The following is a 20,764-nucleotide window of genomic DNA, read 5'->3' on the forward strand; positions in this document are numbered from 1 at the left end:
TTCATTGCATACAACTGTCAGCGTTATTCTCTTCCGAACGTCAAGATTTGCTCGATTATGAGGAACGTTTTCGTTTCGCAAGCCAAATTAAGCTTCGCGCTGTACAGTTTTATTATTAGCATCGACAATTTTCAGAAAATTTTGCTCTCTATGTCATAAACAAGTAATCACATGTTTCCTCGTAAAATTAAGGATTAATATCACTTGTGTTTTCAGAAGTTTAGAAATTGCCCTCGTCGCTTCGCGACTCTGGCAATTTCTACAACTTTTGAAAACACGCGTGATATTAATCCTTAATTTTACGAGGAAACATGCGATTACCTATACAAAATGCAACTTTCTTAAGAAAGAGTTTGTTTTCACCATTCATGAACATGGAAAACAAGACAGTGGAATCAAATTACATTTCACACGAAATTTGCATACATTTGAACTTGCAAAAAAGAAGTATCTCTGCCGAGACATAACAATGAAACCTTTCATTAATAAATATTGTATTCTAATCTGATTGTTATTTTTTATGCCTTAACTATTTGAAAGTGGTTCTCATTGATGAAAACAAAACGGTTTTTCAATCAACCGCTTGAAGTATTTATAGCCGTGAAAACATTCGCTTAATCAAATTACATTATGCACGAAACATTTTCTAAATCCTTTTGTCCCAAAACTTTGAGGAAATTGAAATCTTTGTTGGACAGTACTGCATAAAAGTAGTTCATAGAATTGAACAAAAAGATAAGAACCATTGATAAAGGAAATTTAAAAACTTTATTTTGGCTCATTTTGACGAGATTCAGGATTTTCAAAGACTGCCAGTAAACAGCTGTATCTTGTCTGTCTCTAACGATTTTGCTACGGTTTCGAACAAGCTAATTTTTCAACATGATATCATGGTAGCGGGCAGACGTCGGTTCGTTCTGAATTTTTCAATACGGTATACAAGTTACAGGTCAATATACAGACCCTCTGTACAGTAAAAAAACGTTTTGGGAACAAACCATTGTAAACTTTTTTTTTCTATGTTGATTAGTAAAAATCCTCAGTACGATGTGGTGTTTGTTATCAAGTACTTTAGTACGTTAGTACTGCACGGTGTAAAACCTTAGAGAATTATTTTCAAGTGTGTTTTGTTTTATAAGCGGTTTATTCTCTAAGGGCTTGGTATGGGAGATCAAAATTAATGCAAATTTCCGTTATTCTCTCAATGCTTGGCACAGATTAGTACGCGTACAAACGAAAAACCAAGAAAAAAGGATACTGAAACGGTCAGGAAATGTATACAAACATTTAATTGAATGAAAAATGCCGAAAATAGCATTTTCAAGCATCTAAATTTCAATGTCTTTTTTTTTTTGGGGGGGGGGGGGAGGCATGCCCTCAGGCAGGCGCTCGAAAAGTACCCTGCCGCCTACTTTTCAAAACTTATTGAAAGCCCTGATTTGTGAAAGCTTTAACGCTTCTATATTTTAGTCTATAGTCTTTTTTGTTTTGACGTGAAATGAATTTCCTTTTTATGCTATTCAACTTGTCTGAGCTGATTTTGTTTAAGATTTGGTACGCAATATAAATTTTCAAACCAAAGCTGGAGCTTGCCTAGGCGTGTGTGTTAAAAAGAAGGTGACTTCTGGAGCACACGCAAACTGCGTGACATATGCAGACCTCGGACTACTGTGTAACGGCCACCCAAAACCTCCGCTTTGTTGACGCCACCCCAGCCTCCGCTTTGTTCCCTCCCCTAAAACGCTGGTGAGGGGGGAGGTAATTGGAGTAGAAAGCTTTATGGGATAGGGTGGAGTAAAATACTGCAGGAGGAGGGGAGGGAGGGGAGAGGATGGGAGTAGAAAGGGAGGGACAGGTGGGGGTGAAAGGCTAAGGAGAGGGAAAGGGAGATATAATTAAAATCTATGCTTGGTTATATCACGCAACCTTTGACTTCTGTCGTTTTCTCATAGGAACTTAACTTAAGGTGGGGTTCTACCTGAATTTGAATGAAATTTTAAGAGATTTAAAGAAGGGATTGAAGAAAAAAATGGAATCATCACTTAACAGTTGACCCCCGCACAAGAGCATTCCAGGTTGTCAGGGGACTGTTTGGTGTCCGTCCACCAATTTTTAACTTCAAATTCTAATTTTAAAATCACATTAAATCTCCAATATTTCTTATTTGTCTAAATTTTCCTCATCCTTTGAGAAAAACTATCTCCTCCCAGACATCCCCAAAATCGCCCAAAAATTAACAAAATACTGCAAAACAATCCTTGAAACGCCGGCTGAAATGGGTTTCAGTGTTTTCCAGCCCTTATACTTTGGGCCAGTACTACTATTCTTCATCAGCTGCTATTACAGTAATGGTTTGAAACACACACCTAATCATTGGTCAACAAGTTGTGATCATTTTCTTGACAATAGTAGTTACCTGATAAAGAGTTGTAGTACTGTTCCATCAAAGTGTAAGGGCTGGAAAATACCGAAATGCGTCAGCCACCTAAAGCGTTGGAAAAATGGCCTTCAGGTAAAACCCCGCCTTTATTAAGTATTGCGAAAAGGCTGCACTTTGCTAAGTGTTAAAAATTTATATCTTTTAGTCGTCTAGTTCAATCGTTTACTTGTATTGTGCTAAATATATTTATAAATTGAGACCATTATGTCATTAAGTGATGATGCGATCTTGAAAACATTGAAGATATTATGTTCTACACACACTAATACAGCTCATGCAGACTGTGTTACTCACACAAACCTCCGAATGAGTGTTACTTAAGTGACTGCTTTTCCAGTGATTTTTACTGTACTGTACCCTGCCTTTCAAGTAAAAGCAGATTGTTAATTATTAACCGCCCGATTTAAGCTTCTCAAGCTTCTTGTTTGTTTATGTAGTGTTTGTTATCTTTTACTTAACATAACTTTCTTGCATTTAATTGCAACGCGTAGAGGCATTGTGTTTCCAGAAATATATCCGTCATTCCTCGTATCATAATAAACGTAATTTATGCACGTTTATTAAATGTTAGCACGTCTATAGAATACCTGTTTTAACCTTTTTGTGCTACTGTTGCCTGTCGGCGGTATGTGCATAGTTATAAGCACGCAAGCGGGATACTGTTCATCGGGGTTTCTAAAAACGTTTAAAATGTTCTATTTTCTACAGTAATCTTAGCCTACTCTACTTGAACGTTCGCATTTTTTTTATTTATTACTCGTTAAAGACTACAGACTGGTAGTCGAAAGCTTGTTTTAACAAATATTTTTCAACCAGAGATCGCTTTTTACCAAATGTCTTATCCTGGTTACTCGTCTTTTTTTAATTGAATCATGCTGCGTACTCATAAGAACAACGGCACACAAAAACCGAGAAAGCTTCAAAAAGAATGTTAAAGTGAAGGCTGAGAGTTCAGAGCGTCCATTAAATTTATTATTGGACGTTGATTTTTTACAGATACATAGTTTTAAACTATCTTACATTGCTATCTTACTGGCAACGTGTTTGCAAACAAACTTTAGATAGGTTTATGGTCATATGTGTTTATGTGTCAATGTAATAACTGGATCTGAAAAAACAAACAAACATTACTTATCATAACTTTACTTGTTGCATTTTGTTTTTCCACAGGTATTTGTTGTATAACACCATTACATTTGTTCCTGACAGAAGGTTTCCCAATTTGTACAATTTGAAAATTCTGTGAGTAGGAAGAAGTGCACAATACACTCACTACCCTTGTCAACGATTATACTGATTGAAAATGAAACACAACTTAAGAATTCCACCTTAACTTGCTGTCATTTCAATAACTGTATGATTTACTTTCACAGGCAATTGTTTTCAAACACTATCACATATCTACCTGAAAACGTATTTGGCAACATGTCAGCATTGCAAAAACTGTATGTAAAACGACAAATAGTTAGTCCTTAGTTATTCCGGTGCACTTGTCTATGGCAAACTTTGAGTCACGAAGTTATCAGCTTTGGCACAAGGGCTATAAAACATCGATACAACTTTCCTATACGAAACAACTTCATTTAAAGTAGGGAAAATTCACATGCAAGGAGTTTGACACGAAAGTGCTGTATAACTTTTAAAAAAATATATTATACGCAACTTGCGGAATTTGAACAGATTTTCAAGGATTTAAAAATGTTTGCAGAAGTAGCGAGTACTTTTTTTATCGGTTCGCGTGAAAAACAGTTGGCTTGACATCCTGATTTAACTAACATTGGAAAAACTTCTCTCAGAAATTCGGGTCTGTGGTGTTTGTTTTGTCAAAGGGCATCAAGTACAGACAATTTTAAGATATTTTTGGGCTGAACTTAGATGAACTTAACATTTCTGCATTTCTAGTACAACGATATTGCTGAAACGTGGTTAGAGTATGAAATGAATCAGTATAAACTAATTCCAAAATAAACAAAAATCTGTCCGCAAAATGTTTATCTGCATGCGTTTTTACTTAAAACGTAGTTCCAGAGAAACTTATATACGATTAAGAATGTTCTTCTTCAGCTCAATCGAATTGCATAATATATTACCCAAGGTTTGTCATGGACACGTCTGCTCGGAATAACTGCGTAGCCACCTTAAATCTTGCTGCCACATATGATCAAAGATCGAGAGAACGATTTTAACTTCTCTGGTTACTATCATTTTCTTTTTGTCTTGTGTTTTTCTTTACAGATATTTGCATTCAAACGGTATTACAATTTTACTTAACAAGATGTTTGCCGATCTGAAAAAATTGACAAATTTGTAAGTGAAAAAAATATGCCTCGATACCCACCTGTTTTAGTTATCATCATTTCTTACTTTGCTTTCTTTGTTTTTACAGAGATTTGTCCTCAAACGCAATATACTTTCTGCCTGACAAAATATTTGCCAATCTAGGAAAACTGGAAGATCTGTAAGTGAAAAGAGGCAAACGGCGCTACAATGTTTTGCGCTATGTAATTAGTCGATCCAAAACGTTCTTGGTCATCATTTTCTTTGATTGCGTTACATGTTTTTGCAGAGATTTGTCTTCAAACGCTCTAACATATCTGCCAAACAAAGTGTTTAACAAGTTGGAAAATTTGCAGCGTCTGTGAGTAGGACTAATCACACATTGCCCTTGCAGTTTGTTTTCAAACCCTACTAGCTTTATGCCCGACAAGATCTTAGCCAAACCAAGAACATACGAAAATCTCTAGTAAATTGGAGCATACTACACCGTAAAACGTTCATTCGTCTATATTCATAAAATAAGCATTATGTAATGATTGGATCTGACCGTCATAGTTTGCATTTCCATTGTGGTGTGTTTTTGCAGGTATTTGGCTTCAAACGCTTTAACATCTCTCCCAGACAAAGTGTTTAAGAATTTGAATAATTTGCAGTACCTGTAAGTAAGACTTATCAGAGAGTCTGGGGTCAAGTGGTAACTGACAAATGACCAAAATTTTAACTGACAACTGGCAAATCGCCTAAAATAGAATTTACAACTGACAATTGTAGTGGGTTTTACTGACAAAAGACCTATTCCTCAATATCCTACCAACTCCGTTGTAAATATCACTGTTCGACTCTCTTCGTCAAGAAATGTACGTTTTATACTAAATCTTAGTAGCAGGAGGCTAGTGTGTCATATCTCGTCTTATTTACCTTATGACCCATGTATATCACGGTCACTTCCCCAATGATCCCAAATTTTTGTTGATCATGTAGGAACCTATACGATGGCTGCTAAATCCGACGTTATAAAAACCGCGTATTTCGGATACATTATTCGATCGATTTAGAAGCCGTATTCAGGTAATACGGTAAAAGTGCTTAAAATTCAACTTTGTTTTTTCATTCCTTGGCCCCAAGGAATTGAATTGACAAGTAAATGCGGCCTTGTAGTTTTCGACATCAAGATGTATCGGATGGCACCGAAGCCGGGAGGTAAAAGCGGTCGACAGCTTCGAATTAACGACAGACGACCAGTGGAAGGTTGAGTGAGAGAGCCGATATATAAGGTAGCAATTAAATGCAAAACGCTTGACGACAAGTTGAATTTTATGGTGTTAGAGCAGTTTTCACTTGAGAGTAGAAAGTAATTTGCTTTTACTTTGGTTTTGCATTCCTACGCTTATTGATTGGCTCAAAAATCTCGCGCCACTTTCTCAGCCAATTAGAAGTAAAACCAAAACCAATTGTGAGTTTACTCGCGCAAGTTTTCGCGCGCTTAGTGACGACTACATGTAATTACTTTGAGTTTTATTTGTTTTACATAATTGTTAATCTCCCTTGTGATTGGTCAGAGTAATTACTTTGGTTTTGGTTTTACGACACTCAACTGCAAACTGCTTAAAAACTGAATTCACTTATATGTATTTTCACAGAGATTTGTCTTCAAACGCTATTAACTTTCTGCCCAAGAATATCTTTGCCAAGCTAAGAAAATTAGAGGATCTGTAAGTGAAACGAAGAATAATGTGCTGCAATGTTATGCCTTGAAAAGAGTCATCGTGTGATGATTTGATCTAAAAAGTTCTTAGTTATCGCTTTCCTCATTTTGCCTTATGTTTTAGAAGCAATTTGTCTTCAAACGCAATAACAATGTTGAACAATTAGCAGAATCTGTGACACTTATCACACACTGCAGGTACAGAGTTTCCAGTAAAAGGCTATTAAATCTCAACCTGATAGTCTTAGCCAAGCTAAGAAAATTGGAAGATATCTTAATAAAACCGGGAACACTGCATGCGTGGATGCGTTCATAGTCATATGCATTGCATTATGTAACGTTTCGAGCCAAAACATTCGTAGTGGTTTTTTTTTCCCTATCGGGTTACGTGTTTTTGCTGATATTTGGCCTCAAATGCTATTATAGCTCTGTCAGACAAAGTGTTTAAAAATTTGAACAATTTGAAGAATCTCTAAAACTTGCCATACACATACACTATGTAAATTGAGAGATCTCAAAGTTAAACTTAAAACAACGCACTGCACACCTTACTTGAGTTAACACTTGTTTAACCCTATCCAGACCGGGAACGGGGCGAAAGTGCCCGCGCTGACTTTGAATGCGTATAACTTTTTCAAGATTCAACCAAACGCTGCCAAACTTTGCGAGTTTATCTAAAATTCATCTGGAAATAATGTGCTAGGATAGGAACTTGACGTCACCATGGCAACGGTATTTTGACAGGCTTGTTTTTCCAAATTTGTAATTTTCATGTTTCTATTAATGGAAAATAACTTTAATGCAATTTTTTTTTTTTTTTACGGTTTTTAAGCACAGTTTTATTGATTTTGAGTACTTTGAAGTAATTTCGGGCGGTTTTCGGACGCCTTGAAAAATTTTGAAATCCAAGATGGCGGCTGTTTTGACGTTATGATGTAATTGTCACGTGATGTGACGACATCTTCTCACGTGACGTATACCAAAAGATAGATTTTTGGTCAAACTATAAATCCTCTAAGTTTCATTGTGATTGCTTAAATATTCTGCACGTTACGGTAGGCGGTGGAATCCCCTCCCCCCCCGGTCTGAAAAGAAAAAAAAAAGCCCGGTCTGAATTTGGTTAAAACAAGGCACTTCGTAATGATTAGATACAAAAATGTTGTAGTTATCATGTCCATTATTGTGTTATGTGTTTCTACAGATATTTGTCGTCAAATAATATTACATATCTATCGGACAGTGTGTTTTCCAATTTGGAAAATTTGAAGCATCTGTAAGTCTAACCCTCGAACGTTCAAGGGGGAGGGGAATGCCACCCCCCCCCCCCCATGATTTTTTTTCGAAATTTTGAAAAGATGATATACTCTACAATACCAATGTCATAATTACAAGCAGGTCTGGTCAAAAATCGTCATTTTAAACATTTTTTAAATTATTTTTTTCTAGATTTTTGAACAAAATCGTACGATTTTTTTGTTTTTACATTCCATAAGCATTCTGGCTTGATTTTGAATCATTTACCGTTATGTTGTGACTTTCTAAGAAAATGGTGAAATCCAAGATGGCGTCATATGACAGACAACAAAAAATAAGTCATATTGTAGAGTAAGCTACGGGCTTTCTAAACAGTGCAAAATAATTTCGCTTTGCATTAATATATAATATTACATATCTATCGGACAGTGTGTTTTCCAATTTGGAAAATTTGAAGCATCTGTAAGTCTAACCCTCGAACGTTCAAGGGGGAGGGGAATGCCACCCCCCCTCCCCCAATGATTTTTTTTCGAAATTTTGAAAAGATGATATACTCTACAATACCAACGTCATAATTACAAGCAGGTCTGGTCAAAAATCGTCATTTTAAACATTTTTTAAATTATTTTTTCTAGATTTTTGAACAAAATTGTACGATTTTTTTGTTTTTACATTCCATAAGCATTCTGGCTTGATTTTGAATCATTTCCCGTTATGTTGTGACTTTTTAAGAAAATGGTGAAATCCAAGATGGCGTCATATGACAGACAACAAAAAATAAGTCATTTTGTAGAGTAAGCTACGGGCTTTCTAAACAGTGCAAAACAATTTCGCTTTGCATTAATAGAGCGAAAGCCCTGGAGAGGGGTTCCATCAAACCCCGCCCCACCCCAATCCACTTGTAAGACGGTGGGGGTATGAATTTACTTGTACGTCCGAGGGTTAATCATGCTACGCACATAATGCATCAATTAAATCTGATAAATTTCTCAGTTATTTCCATTGCCCTAGTCACCTTAAGTATTTTCACAGCTAATTGTCTTCAAATTCTATCACACTTGCACCTGAAGGATTGGTTGCCCTAGTCACCTTATGTATTTTCACAGACATTTGTCTTCAAATTCTATTACACTTGTACCTGAAGGATTGGTTGCCAAACAGACAAACCTTGAGACTCTGTAAGTTTAAGGAAGGCTGATTAAGATGGCTCCGTAGTTTTTCAAGGCCCAGAGTAAGTACGGATTCACCTTAAACAGTGAAGGAATACATTTTTAATGCCAATACCTAAAAAGACACTACCTTTCTTCGAAAATACACTCCTTACCTGTTAAATCAGGCTTGCTTTTCTTCGTTTATTTAGAATTTCATAGCTGATTAGATCACTCCTCAATTAGGATCCGGTGCTTCTGTTTTGCTAAGCTAGGATGGTCCTTGCTTACACATCTGAAGGTAGCCAGTGAAATAGACGAAACAGAAATTCCAAAAAAATGGTTAAAAAGCCCTACCAGCTGAAGGAATGTCACTTAGCAATTTTACAAGCCTGACCGACGAGTTGAACTCGTGACTTCCGAAAGACAAACTTTAAGAGGAATGGCAAAAGGCTTGATCCTAGGACCTCTAGATTAAAATTGAAGTTTTAATTAATTTTATTCGCTTTTCCTAGAAGTTTTGTATGGAATTTATTAGAGAATGAACTAGTTACCTTCTGGTAAAGTCTAGCACTAATTCGATATCTTGTATTCAGCGATCTTTCTCACAACAAACTAACATATTTGCCAAATGACTTGTTCTGTTGTTCACGACGTTTCAATTTTCTGTAAGTGACTTCTTTGTAAGGTCATTAGTCTATTATTTTTTTAAAAAAATGCTATAGCTTAATATATTGTTACCTGAATTGTTTTGAAAAATAAAAAAAAATGGAGTAAATAATCAATGTAGCTGAATCGATTGTATTTATTTGTTTTGCACTTTTTTAGAAAAAAAAAGAGGGGGAAAAGAGTTAAACCATCAGCTGACAATATTTAATTTGCAATTTGAAACACTGTTATTTAACGTTTTTTATTTCCAGTTTCCTACAAAACAACATGATAACCTTAATTTCAAAGGAGACCTTTGCAAAGGCCTACAACCTTCAATTACTGTGCGTATTATTTCGTTATGCGCGTTTTGCCTTTTTCAGTAAACTATATTATGTACAAACACAAGTAGTATAAGGGGAAGTATTTTTTTTAGATTTAATTAACTTTTTTGTTGAAAAAACACATGTACATTTGCTGTGTGAAGTCAAAGGGAAAATTGCGGTGTATTAAATTGACCGGCAAGTAATGTCAAGGTTTATTTTATATTGGTTGTACAACTAATTTGACGGGATTTAGTCCCGTCGCAAATTGAAAAGTGTGTGTCATCTCTATATCAATCAATATTATTTTTAATGTTCTAAAGGATAAAGCAGTCCTACACTAGTTTCTTTATTTGAATGCTGTAAAGACTATCGGAAAGTAAGCGTCAGGAACTTGGAGCTATAGAACAAATAGCCGTGCGTATATTTAATAATTGTTCCAGGAGCGCACGTTGGCTTTAACTATTTCATATCCAACAAGCCCGAGTGGAATAATTGCTTTATTAAAAACACCCAAAGATTTGCAATATTTGTGCTCCCCGGCTGTTCTCGTTAACGCGTATCGGCTATCACATTTGTGGTCAATTGCCTGTTAACCAATAAACCCCCGCGCTATGTTATAAACATAATTTGTGCAGTTCGCCAGAATGTGACCAAAAAACAATTGGTTCATGCTTTTAGCTGTACACTATCGAGTTATGGTACACTTGAGAAGTTTGGACGGCACTCAGGAAGCTAGAGGTGCTTCCTGTCTATTGTACCCATACGCTTCTTTCGTGCTCTCCAAACTACCCGCGTGCGCCATAACTCGACAATGCAGACTAAGCATGAACCAATCGTTGAACAGTCATCGATAAGAAAGATTGAATCAAGTTCCCGCCAACTGTACTCCCATGAAGCTATGTTTTCTTTTAACTTCTAGATCTCTGAGTGCCAACCGATTAGAAAATATTCCATATCGAGCTTTCTTTAATCTCATTCCACGCTCCATTAATAACAATATATGGGAACATGTTCTGTGAGTATTGAGTCTAATAAGCACACTGTCGAGAGTAAATGTAATATTCCATTTTTGCATTAGTTTTCTGAAAATCTTTCAAATGAAATTACAATTGTGATGATATTTATGGGTTAGGGACTGTTGTGAGTGTTTTGTTTGCAAATACACGCACGCGCTGGCCGCAAAATAAACAAGAACTGTTCAAGACTGCACGAGGCGTAGCCGAGTGCAGTATGGAAATTTTCGAGTTCATCGTGAGGCCAGCAAGTGCGTGTATTTGTACACAAAGCACGAACGGACAGACTCTAACCCTTTTAATAAACAATCTGAGTACACTGCACTCAAACCACTCCTTAACAAACTTCAAACAGTAATGTTTATAAATGAGAAGTTAGTAGTACATCATTACACGGGATTAGATCATAATATAAACATCACAAATAAGCCGTACAGAAATAAAGCTTAAAATGGTTCATAAAATCGTTCATCAACTGTGGTCGTTCATTAATACAGTCGGCGACAAGCTTGTTCAAAGCAAATCGATGGCTTTCACAATCAAGCAACAAGCAAGTCAATCGCACACAAAAAATGTAGTTATTGAGGCGCAGTTTACCTCATCCTCGGATACCCAGGGGCAGTTAGTGGGGGCGACGGGACAACGGGATTTTCGGGCGAAAGTTTACAACATAGAGCGTAACAGCCCCTGGGCACTTTGTCTTACCGAACCAGTTCCAGAAGCGTTTGAACTCCTTCCTCCTGATTGGCCACAAAAATATTTTTGTGGCCAATCAGCGAGGTTGACCAGAAGAGCGACTCTGACGTCTTCTTACACGAAGTTGTTTTCCTCATAGACTCGTCGTTGTTGTTAAGACCGTCCATCGGATGATACTACGTGGGTCTCAGATAAAAGAGCAAAACAAAAACAAAACAAAGAGGCCTGGGAATATGTTAAATGTAGCATAGCGCAAGGAAACCAAAAGTTTTTAAAGCTACTCAAGTGAATTAAGGAATGGGTCAGGTTAATTTTGGAGGGGGTGGTCTAATTTAAAAGTTATTCAAGCTTTCACTTATAAACTTGCATAAGGTGAAGTATTTGTACGAACTGTTTCAGTTTTTGGTTTTAAGGACATTTCTGCTTGATCACGTGACATACCACACCCAATTATTGATATAAATTTCAAACCAAATTTACGAGAACTTGCAGATATAATGTTTGACTAATTTTGATTTGTGCGAATGGCTGTTACCATCAACTATAGAGAACTAATCGGGGATTTACAAATTTATTTATTTTGTTTGAATTACAACGTATTTTCTTTGGAGAAGGACTGGGACTAGGCAAAAATAAGAAATAGTGAAAAAATAATAAACATTTTTCAGAATCCCCGTTTAGCAAGACGTTTGGCCAGGTAAGGTAAAGATTTTGAGAGTAAAAACGAGAGTTTTCTTGTACGTTTACATCCCGTAACTTAAATGCTCATAATTGTTACAATTATGGGCGTGGTAGGTCACGTGACCACTTAGAGCTGAGCCAATCATTGGAAAGTTTCATTTCCTCTATAAGCAAACAAAAAGAAGCAAGGTTTTTGAGAAAAAGAACAAATCAAGAAGAAATGAACAAAACGTCGCATGAATACAAGAACCATGCCTTAATTCGCGAGAGTATAGTATACGCGAGCACCTCTTGTTTATTAGTTTTGTTTTTGTTATTTAAATATCCAACAAATTAAACAAAAACCCTTTGTTTTAACTGTCAAGCTGGCAACAAAATAACAATAGGTGACGACAGCGATATCTTCGCTAACGCGTGGCCCGTGCAGTGAAGTACCCAGACCGTGGCAAGTTCCAGAAGTCGGGCAACGACCGAGAAAAATAATAAGAATTGTTGTTCACTTGAATAACTATTAAAAAGCGCGCAACTAACAGTGTAGAACTGGCAGTCGTCTAAGGCTTATTTTTTTCTGAGACTCTCCATGTAATAGCATCCGATTGATGGGCAGAGCATCCACGACGAGTCTATGAGGAAAACAACTTCGTGTAAGAAGACATCAGAGTCTCCTGGCCGGTCCTCGTCGCTGATTGGCCACAAAAATATTTTTGTGGCCAATCAGGAGGAAGGAGTTCAAACGCTTCTGGAACTGGTTCGGTAAGACAAAGTGCCCAGGGGCTGTTACGCTCTATGTTGTAAACTTTCGCCCGAAAATCCTGTTGTCCCGATAAGCTGCCCGTCGCCCCCACTAACTGCCCCTGGGTCTTCGAGGATGAGTTTACCTTTGAAAATGGAAGCGCTTTAGGTTGTTATCCTCTTTGATTTTGTTTGGTATTAGATCGTTGATAATTTGAGGAATATACTTTTCTTCCACTTTTGCAAGCCTTGAAGCTGAGGACAGTTTTAATAATGGACGATTTTTGTGCGTTATTGTCAATAATGCTCTGCCGGAGTTTGCTGTCGACAGGTTAAGAAAAATCATGTGATCTATTTTAACCAACTGCGCGCGTGGATTTTGGACAGTGAATGAAGATTGTTTATTAATATTGAATAACATCTCTTTTTACTGTCTTATAACCATTATTATTTTATACTCGCATGGTTAAAGAATGTTTACGGATAATCCTATCAAGACAATTGAACCAGAAGCTTTCAGGATTTTTGTTTATCACCGCGGAATACACATGTAAGTTACGGACTCTTTTCACTATTATTGTTATGACCAAACGGACACTGCAGCATACTGCAGCACACAGGATGTACGTTAAAGGGAAATAATTTTCACCAGAGTTCACCAAGCCTGCAACGAATATTTCAAATTACTTTACAGTCTTCAAAAGAAAGTATGAATAACTACAAAAGTACGAGCTAAAACAAAAACAAAAAGAACCAGGCAAATGCACACATGGAACGTGCAATAGGCCGTTTCTGATTTGCTTGGTGCCATGTGAAACGTTGTGCTTCTGGACTTGTGTTTTATCAAATATAGGTAAAAGGCAACTCGGAAATGGTTTATTCTATCCCTTTTTTTGGAAGAGAAGAAGAGAAGGGATCATTTTTTTTCTTCAAGGTAGCAATAGGACACATGTTTTGTCTTGCCTGATCTTTGACTTTTAAGAGGCTCTGTCTGTAATACTGGTCTGCCCGATCTGGCTTGTTAAATAGATTTCGCTCTTTTCTAGTGTGTTGCAAGACTTTCATGTACTTATACTAAAAACACAATTCACTTGACCGGATCATTAATTTTTTTCCAGTTTTTAAGGATTTTCGGATCACCCGAACGAGCGCTTGTAACGACCACTGGCAAGGCTTAAATTTACCACAACTTTGAAAATTAATTAAAAAAGAACTAACAACTTCTGTACCAAACAAACACGACAGCCTGTTAAATTATGTCTTTTTAATTTATCACACCAACTTTCACGAACATTGAGCTCGATAAGTAGGTGAAGTCGAGCTTCCATTTTTAAACACGATTTATTCTCTTTCAGTTGAGCTGCAATACATTTATATCTAATCTTTGTTTATTTCCGATGGTGTTATGTATGTCTGCGAGGCCAGTTGATGAAACTCCTCGTCCTGACGAGTCCCTCAAAATGGCTGCAAACATGAAGATCTTCGAAATTGGGCAAGTTTACACAGCTGTATATATTTCATTAAGACGATACCAGAAGGTTTTTTTCGATATGAACATTTTCTATTACATCTACTTTTCGGCTGCGTTGGTTTGATTGAAGTAAACCGCCTCACTTTTTCAAAAATAAAGTTTGAATCTGAGCCGTTTTTAAGTGTTTCATCAAGGTGTGTGATAGGGGTGCTAGCTTGATTCAAGCTCAATGTTCGTGAAAGTTGGTGTGATAAATTAAAAAGACATAATTTAACATGCTGTGGTTTTTTTTTTTGGTACAGAAGTTGTTAGTTCCTTTTTAATTAATTTTCAAAGTTGTGGTAAATTTAAGCCTTGACAGTGGTCGTTACAAGCGCTCGTTCGGGTGATCCGAAAATCCTTAAAAACTGGAAATAAATTAATGATCCGGTCAAGTGAATTGTGTTTTTAGTATAAGTACATGAAAGTCTTGCAACACACTAGAAAAAAGCGAAATCTATTTAACAAGCCAGATCGGGCAGACCAGTATTACAGACACAGCCTCTTAATGTGATCTATATGTTGTATCTTTCTGACAGATATTTGCTACGGACGAAACTGAAGTCATTAAGCATGGACTCCTTTTATGGTCTTACCTTTAAAGATTCTCGAATGTGACGTATTCTAATAAATAAATATATAATTACACAAACAAGAAATAAAATAAATAAAATTAAATAATTAAGTACGATTAAATAATTCTACGGCTCGAATATTACACCTTTCAGTCTAAAATTTGGCATGAAGTATCTCCGTATGACTCTTTATAACCCTACATTTTTGTGTTTGATGAAAATCTTTCAAAAACCGAGAAATTTGCAATTCTGTGCAACGTGCCCATACATTGCTCTGTAAATAATTCAATAAATAATTAAAAAAGTACCATTAAATAATTCTACGGCTTGAATATTACACCTTTCAGTCTAAAATTTGGCATGAAGTATCTCTGTTTGACTCTTTATAACCCTGCATTTTTGTTTCTGATGAAAATCTTTCAAGAGCCGAGAAATTCGCAATTTTGTGCAATGTGCCCATACATTGCACTGTAATGATGTAAAACAATTCTACGATTAAATAATTCTACTGCTCGAATATTACACCTTTCAGTCTAAAATTTGGCATGAAGTATCTCTATATCACTCTTACTAACCCTACATTTTTATTTTTGGTGTGGATCATTCATGAGCCAAAAAATTAGCAACACCGTGCAACGCGCCCATACATTGCTCTGTAATTGCATAGATATAAATCAATAGCTCTCCTTCAATATTAACGCTACAGATCATAAATTTGGTGGAAATTATCTCTGTATGACTGGCTTAAATACAGCCATTCGTTTAAAGCCATTTGTTTACTCATAGCCGTGCAATTAACGACTTTGTAAAGCGCGTCCAAATATAATATATAAATAATCAAAACAAAATACTGTGTGACGTACAAAGTTACAATAGCTCAGTTGGGTGATAGTAGTTCTACAGCAGTCATGCTGTATGTCTTGGTCGTTGGTTCAAATTTGAACGGAACTATTTTTTTTTTCTTTTTCCTGTTTTTTTTTTTTTTTTTTTTTTTTTCATTACGAGTAAAAGTCTCGCTTGCTCTTTTAGGCGAAATAAAAATCCTTTTAAACTAGCTCGAGCGCGTGCGAGCAAACGTCTCGCTTATATATTTTCTTAAAACTTGCTAACGTTTATTTTAATTGACAAGAGTTCAGTTTATTAATCTTGAGTGTGTGTGAGCACATCTCACTTGCTTAGATTGTTGGTTAAATGTGACTAAAAGTCCCACTTACTTTTATTGTTTTCATTGAGTTGTTTGGTTTGAGGGAGTAAAGGGTCGCTATGCGAGCGAAATTCTCTTTCGAATACCGTTATCTTAATTTTGCTGAGCAAAAGAAACAAGTGTGTGCGTCCAGCCAAAATTGTACACAATTCGATTCCTTTGGTGACTAGGAAGCTAGGAGCTACGTTGTTTGATATATAAGTGGTGTAGGGTAACTACTGTGCATGTTTAGAAAGTTAAAGACTATCGTACCTTTCAAAATATTAGCGAAATTTCTTTATTATTATTTTCTTTATTTGAAAAAATAACCACACTTTTAAATTTCAAAGACATGTTTCGGACACTCCGTATTCATTATCAGTTTGAAGATGTTTCTTTCAAAATATGACGTTTACACGGGCACACGTCTCATTGACATGGTCAAAGGGGATATCCCGCTCCGTATTGTCTTTATGATCGAGCTTTCTACAGAGTTTGGTATTAGGGTAGCCTATTCTCTGCAATTAATGTGTCACTCAGGGCGAGGGTATTGACACTCCCCGATAAGTATTACTGCTCTACTCTTCCTCTGATGGATGTGGCGTTCATGGTATTTTCTAACTACATGTAAACGGATGATCTCGGAGAGTCAATAACAGTGAAATCATGTTTAAATGTTAGAACCGACCACTAAAATCACAAAAAAATGGTTGTCACCATCCTGTTTGTGCGGTTGCCCCTAGATAAATAAATAAATAAATAAATAAATTAGTGAGTGAGTGAGTGTGCGAGTAAGTAAGTATTTTAGAAGTAAGTAAGTAAGTAAGTAATTATAAGTAAGTAAGGAAGTGAGTGACTGAGTGACTGAGTTATAAGTAAGTACGTAAATAAGCAAGTAAGTATTCTTGACAGTGCTTTATCCTGCGAGCCACTTTTACTGTTTTCCAAAAAAAACTGAAAAGGAGTTTAAACTTTTAAGAAAAAAAAAAAAAAATGAGCGGCAGCAGTTTAATCTCATTCTGAGTTTAAGTAACGACTAAAATGCCAAAACTTAAGTCGTTTAAAAATAAATTTGTATTTTACTTTTGAATCCTCGATAATACAATATCATTCAGTTTGTCTGTTGCATTGTTAAATCTTTAGAAAAACAAAATCAGTAATATAGCGTTCTAATATCAAAATTTTTGAGGCTTGTGGTTCTCACCCAAAATTTGGATATTGGCGTTGTCGTTTTTGCAAAGAAGAGCAGAAAATGAAGAAGAGATTGTAGCACACGTGCAGACCCATAGTTCTGTTCAATTATCGACGTTCATGGTGCCTTGCCGTTGTGGTTTGCGTTTCCTTTCTCGCAAGTTTACGTAATGACATCGTGCTAGAGATTTATAGACTGCATTTATATTGAGTGTTTATGCTGACATATTGCTGATCCCTGAATACACTTTTTACTATTTTGTCAGGTAAGTGTGTCGTCGATCTCAATTCCAATGTATTTGTAATAACACCTCCTGGAAAAAAAGACTTCAATTAGAACCACGGGCCTAAAATTGAAATAAAATTTCAGTTTAATTTTATTTCATTTTATAACCGCAAAGATTACCATCCACAAGTAGATGGAAATTGAATTTCCCGTGAGTTAAGAGCATCAGAAACAGCATTTATTATTAACTCACGGAAAATTCAATTTCCATCTACTGAATGCATTGTTGAAGCTGTTAAGATCTGTTTAGAGCACAACAATTCCCACTTTCAGGAACAACATTTTTTGCAAATTCATGGCACCGCAATGGGCCCCGCTAAGAACGCGTGTAGCTATGCTGACTTAGCTATGGGAATTATTGATCAAAAGGCAAAATCTGGGGAGATCAAACCTAAATTATGGTGGAGGTATCGGGATGACATTTTTGATCTTTGGACCCAGGGAAACACCAAGTTGAATGAATTTACTGATTTCATTAATTCATTGTACCCAACCATTAAATTTACTATGGTATCATCCGAAAATTCACTGAATGTTTTGGATCTCACCCTCCTTTTAGTTGATGGGTTTATTCAGACCGATATCTACTCCAAACCTACGGACCATCATATTTATTTACTGCACAACAGTGCCCACCCATCTCATTGTACCAAAGCTATCCCATTTGGTGTTGCTACAAGGGTTCGCAGAAATTGTTCCACAATCGAGAAATTCGAAGAACGTAGCAAAGAATATCAGAACTACCTTGTCGATCGGGGTCACCGCCCTTCTAAAGTTAAACAACAATTTCAAAAGGCCAAAGATACACCCAGGGAGGACCTCCTTACACCTAAATTGAGGGAGAAAAAAGGTATTTTCCCGTTGGTGGTCAATTTTAACCCACATCTGCCAAATATCGGCCAAATTATCAAATCATATAGCCATCTCATTTATGATTCACCTACTCTGGCACCAATCTTCCCAAAAAAGTCAATTAATCCGTCTTATAGACGGGCAAAAAACATCAAGGAGCTTCTAGCGGGACCCAAGGGATTCAATTATAGTAATAGGGATAATTCTGTCAGAGGATGTTTCAAGTGTAGCAAGAAATGTGATCTATGTAAGAATTTTTTAAAGGAAGATAAGGTATTTTTTAGCACATGTACGGATCGTTTTGATAGCATCAGGCAACATCTTAACTGTAAATCGAAAAACGTAATAATTATTTATTTAGCTACCTGTATAAAATGTAAAATTCAGTATGTATGCTCCACATCCAATGAATTCAAGGTCAGATTTCGTAATCACAAGTCGGCAATGCTTGCAAATAAGACCAAGTGCGAATTAGCCGTGCATTACAATAGAATTGAACATCAAATGTCTGACTTTGAATTCATTGTGATCGAAAAAGTTGTTAATGAAAGTGACGGTCAAATTGATAAACGCTTACTCACAAGAGAAGCGTTCTGGTGCTCACAACTTAGAACCCTGCAACCTCAGGGCCTTAATAAAAGATCTGAATTTAATTCAAAACATAGGATTAGGTTTAATTGAAAACTTTTTATGTTTAGCCTTTGACTAATTCCGTTTCGTGATTTTTAGATTTTCATTTTTAATTTTAATTTTATATATAGTATCAATATGACGATAGTAAATTCTGCATTCGTTCAAAGGCCTTTCTTTAGGATTTTGTTATTTTTGCGTAATTTGATCTACTCAGGGGCTTCGGCCGGAGATTTTATTATAGATTTTTCTGTTTAAAGGCTCCTTCCCATTAAAAAAATGTTGTTTTTCACTGTCGCTTTTATTCAAGGTCTTTTAGTTAGGATTTTGTTACGTAGAAGAATAACTTTTTGTCGTATTTTGCGTACCACCTTATAACTTTGCATTATTCTTTTCTTATTTGTTTTGACTTATTTTTAGGTCAATATTTTTTAGATCAATTTTTTAGTCGCCCTTCAGCTTAAGAATTAGGCATTTTTGTTTCAAAGACCATTCACTAGTTCTTTGCAATGTTTTGTAATTGTTTCTTTTCATTTAAAGTTTTTGTAAACCTATAGAGTATTATGTAACTTTTGATTTGTTATTAGTTGTGTTTTGCTCCATTTGTTCATTTCATTAGCACTTTTTTGTAAGTCCATTGGATATGATGTAATTTTACGTTTTTACTTGACTAATTATGTACTATTGTTTAGTTTCTGTGACCTTGGACAAGTTATTTATATTTTTTCTTCATTAGCACTATTTCATTATCACTTTTGTAAATCTATTCACTATATTACGTACTCTTGAGACTTCACAACCTTGGACACATATATATATATATATATGATCTTGTTATCGAACTAGCTTCACCCGAGAGGCGAAACGTTTGTATACATTTTTATTAAACATGGACCTGTGAGTGATTTGCTTCTGACGTCCTTCTTCATCCAATCTATTCATACACGGAGTCAAGGCATCGTGTATCCTCCGGGATCTCACTCACAAGCGACATTAATTCTTCGTTGGATACGCAGTTATATATATATAGGATAGGAATAAATAGGAATAAATGGCATACTAACGTCTGAAATAGGGTAAGGGTCTAAGAAAGGCCCTACACACCGAGTTACCCTCCCCTGCTCGGCCCACTCCCCCTGCTTCATATATCAGAAATGGACTCGAAAAATACTGCTATGATGGGATTTAATGTTTTTAAATGTTCTTTTTAGGGCGATCGTCAATAGAACTGTTGCAAAATTGACTTATACCACATCATTTAGAATCAGAAATTACACAATGATAAGAAATGTCACAATACATCTGTAAGTACATCGAAGAAAAAGAAAACGTGATAACATTTGAGTGCAGAACGGGGGGGGGGGGGGGGTGAGAAACTTTCTTTGTTACACAAAAATTCGGCATAGCGGTCCCGGGCAACCGAGTGTGCGCAGTAGCTATCGAATGGTTGCTAAGGGCATAGTAAATAGCTTGAAAAAGTTCTTTCTTTAGTTCGCATGTTTTAGTCTTGACCGTACACAAGACACAATAGCTATTTGCATTTTGTTTGTTCGTTTGAAGTTTGCCGGAGATCAAAACAAGGAACAGTGATAACGGTGACCAAACTGGCAAAAGTAA

At 36.1% G+C, this 20,764-nt stretch overlaps 1 protein-coding gene across 1 annotated transcript in view; it reads left to right on the forward strand.

The window, feature by feature from the left end:
- LOC144642761 (uncharacterized) overlaps positions 1-20,764 on the forward strand; it is a 45,110-nt gene that overhangs the window by 14,600 nt on the left and 9,746 nt on the right. Inside the window, exons 6-20 of the mRNA XM_078501819.1 lie at positions 3,611-3,682; positions 3,814-3,885; positions 4,676-4,747; positions 4,827-4,898; positions 5,007-5,078; positions 5,304-5,375; positions 6,358-6,429; positions 7,624-7,695; positions 8,783-8,854; positions 9,421-9,492; positions 9,745-9,816; positions 10,718-10,813; positions 13,393-13,470; positions 14,970-15,044; positions 20,359-20,451. Coding sequence (XP_078357945.1) covers positions 3,611-3,682; positions 3,814-3,885; positions 4,676-4,747; positions 4,827-4,898; positions 5,007-5,078; positions 5,304-5,375; positions 6,358-6,429; positions 7,624-7,695; positions 8,783-8,854; positions 9,421-9,492; positions 9,745-9,816; positions 10,718-10,813; positions 13,393-13,470; positions 14,970-15,044; positions 20,359-20,451 — 1,134 coding nt within the window. The remainder of the gene's footprint in view (positions 1-3,610; positions 3,683-3,813; positions 3,886-4,675; positions 4,748-4,826; positions 4,899-5,006; positions 5,079-5,303; positions 5,376-6,357; positions 6,430-7,623; positions 7,696-8,782; positions 8,855-9,420; positions 9,493-9,744; positions 9,817-10,717; positions 10,814-13,392; positions 13,471-14,969; positions 15,045-20,358; positions 20,452-20,764) is intronic.

The sequence above is a fragment of the Oculina patagonica genome, chromosome 2 (assembly GCF_052425735.1).
Source record: "Oculina patagonica isolate OP01 chromosome 2, crgOcupat, whole genome shotgun sequence".
NCBI lineage: Eukaryota > Metazoa > Cnidaria > Anthozoa > Scleractinia > Oculinidae > Oculina > Oculina patagonica.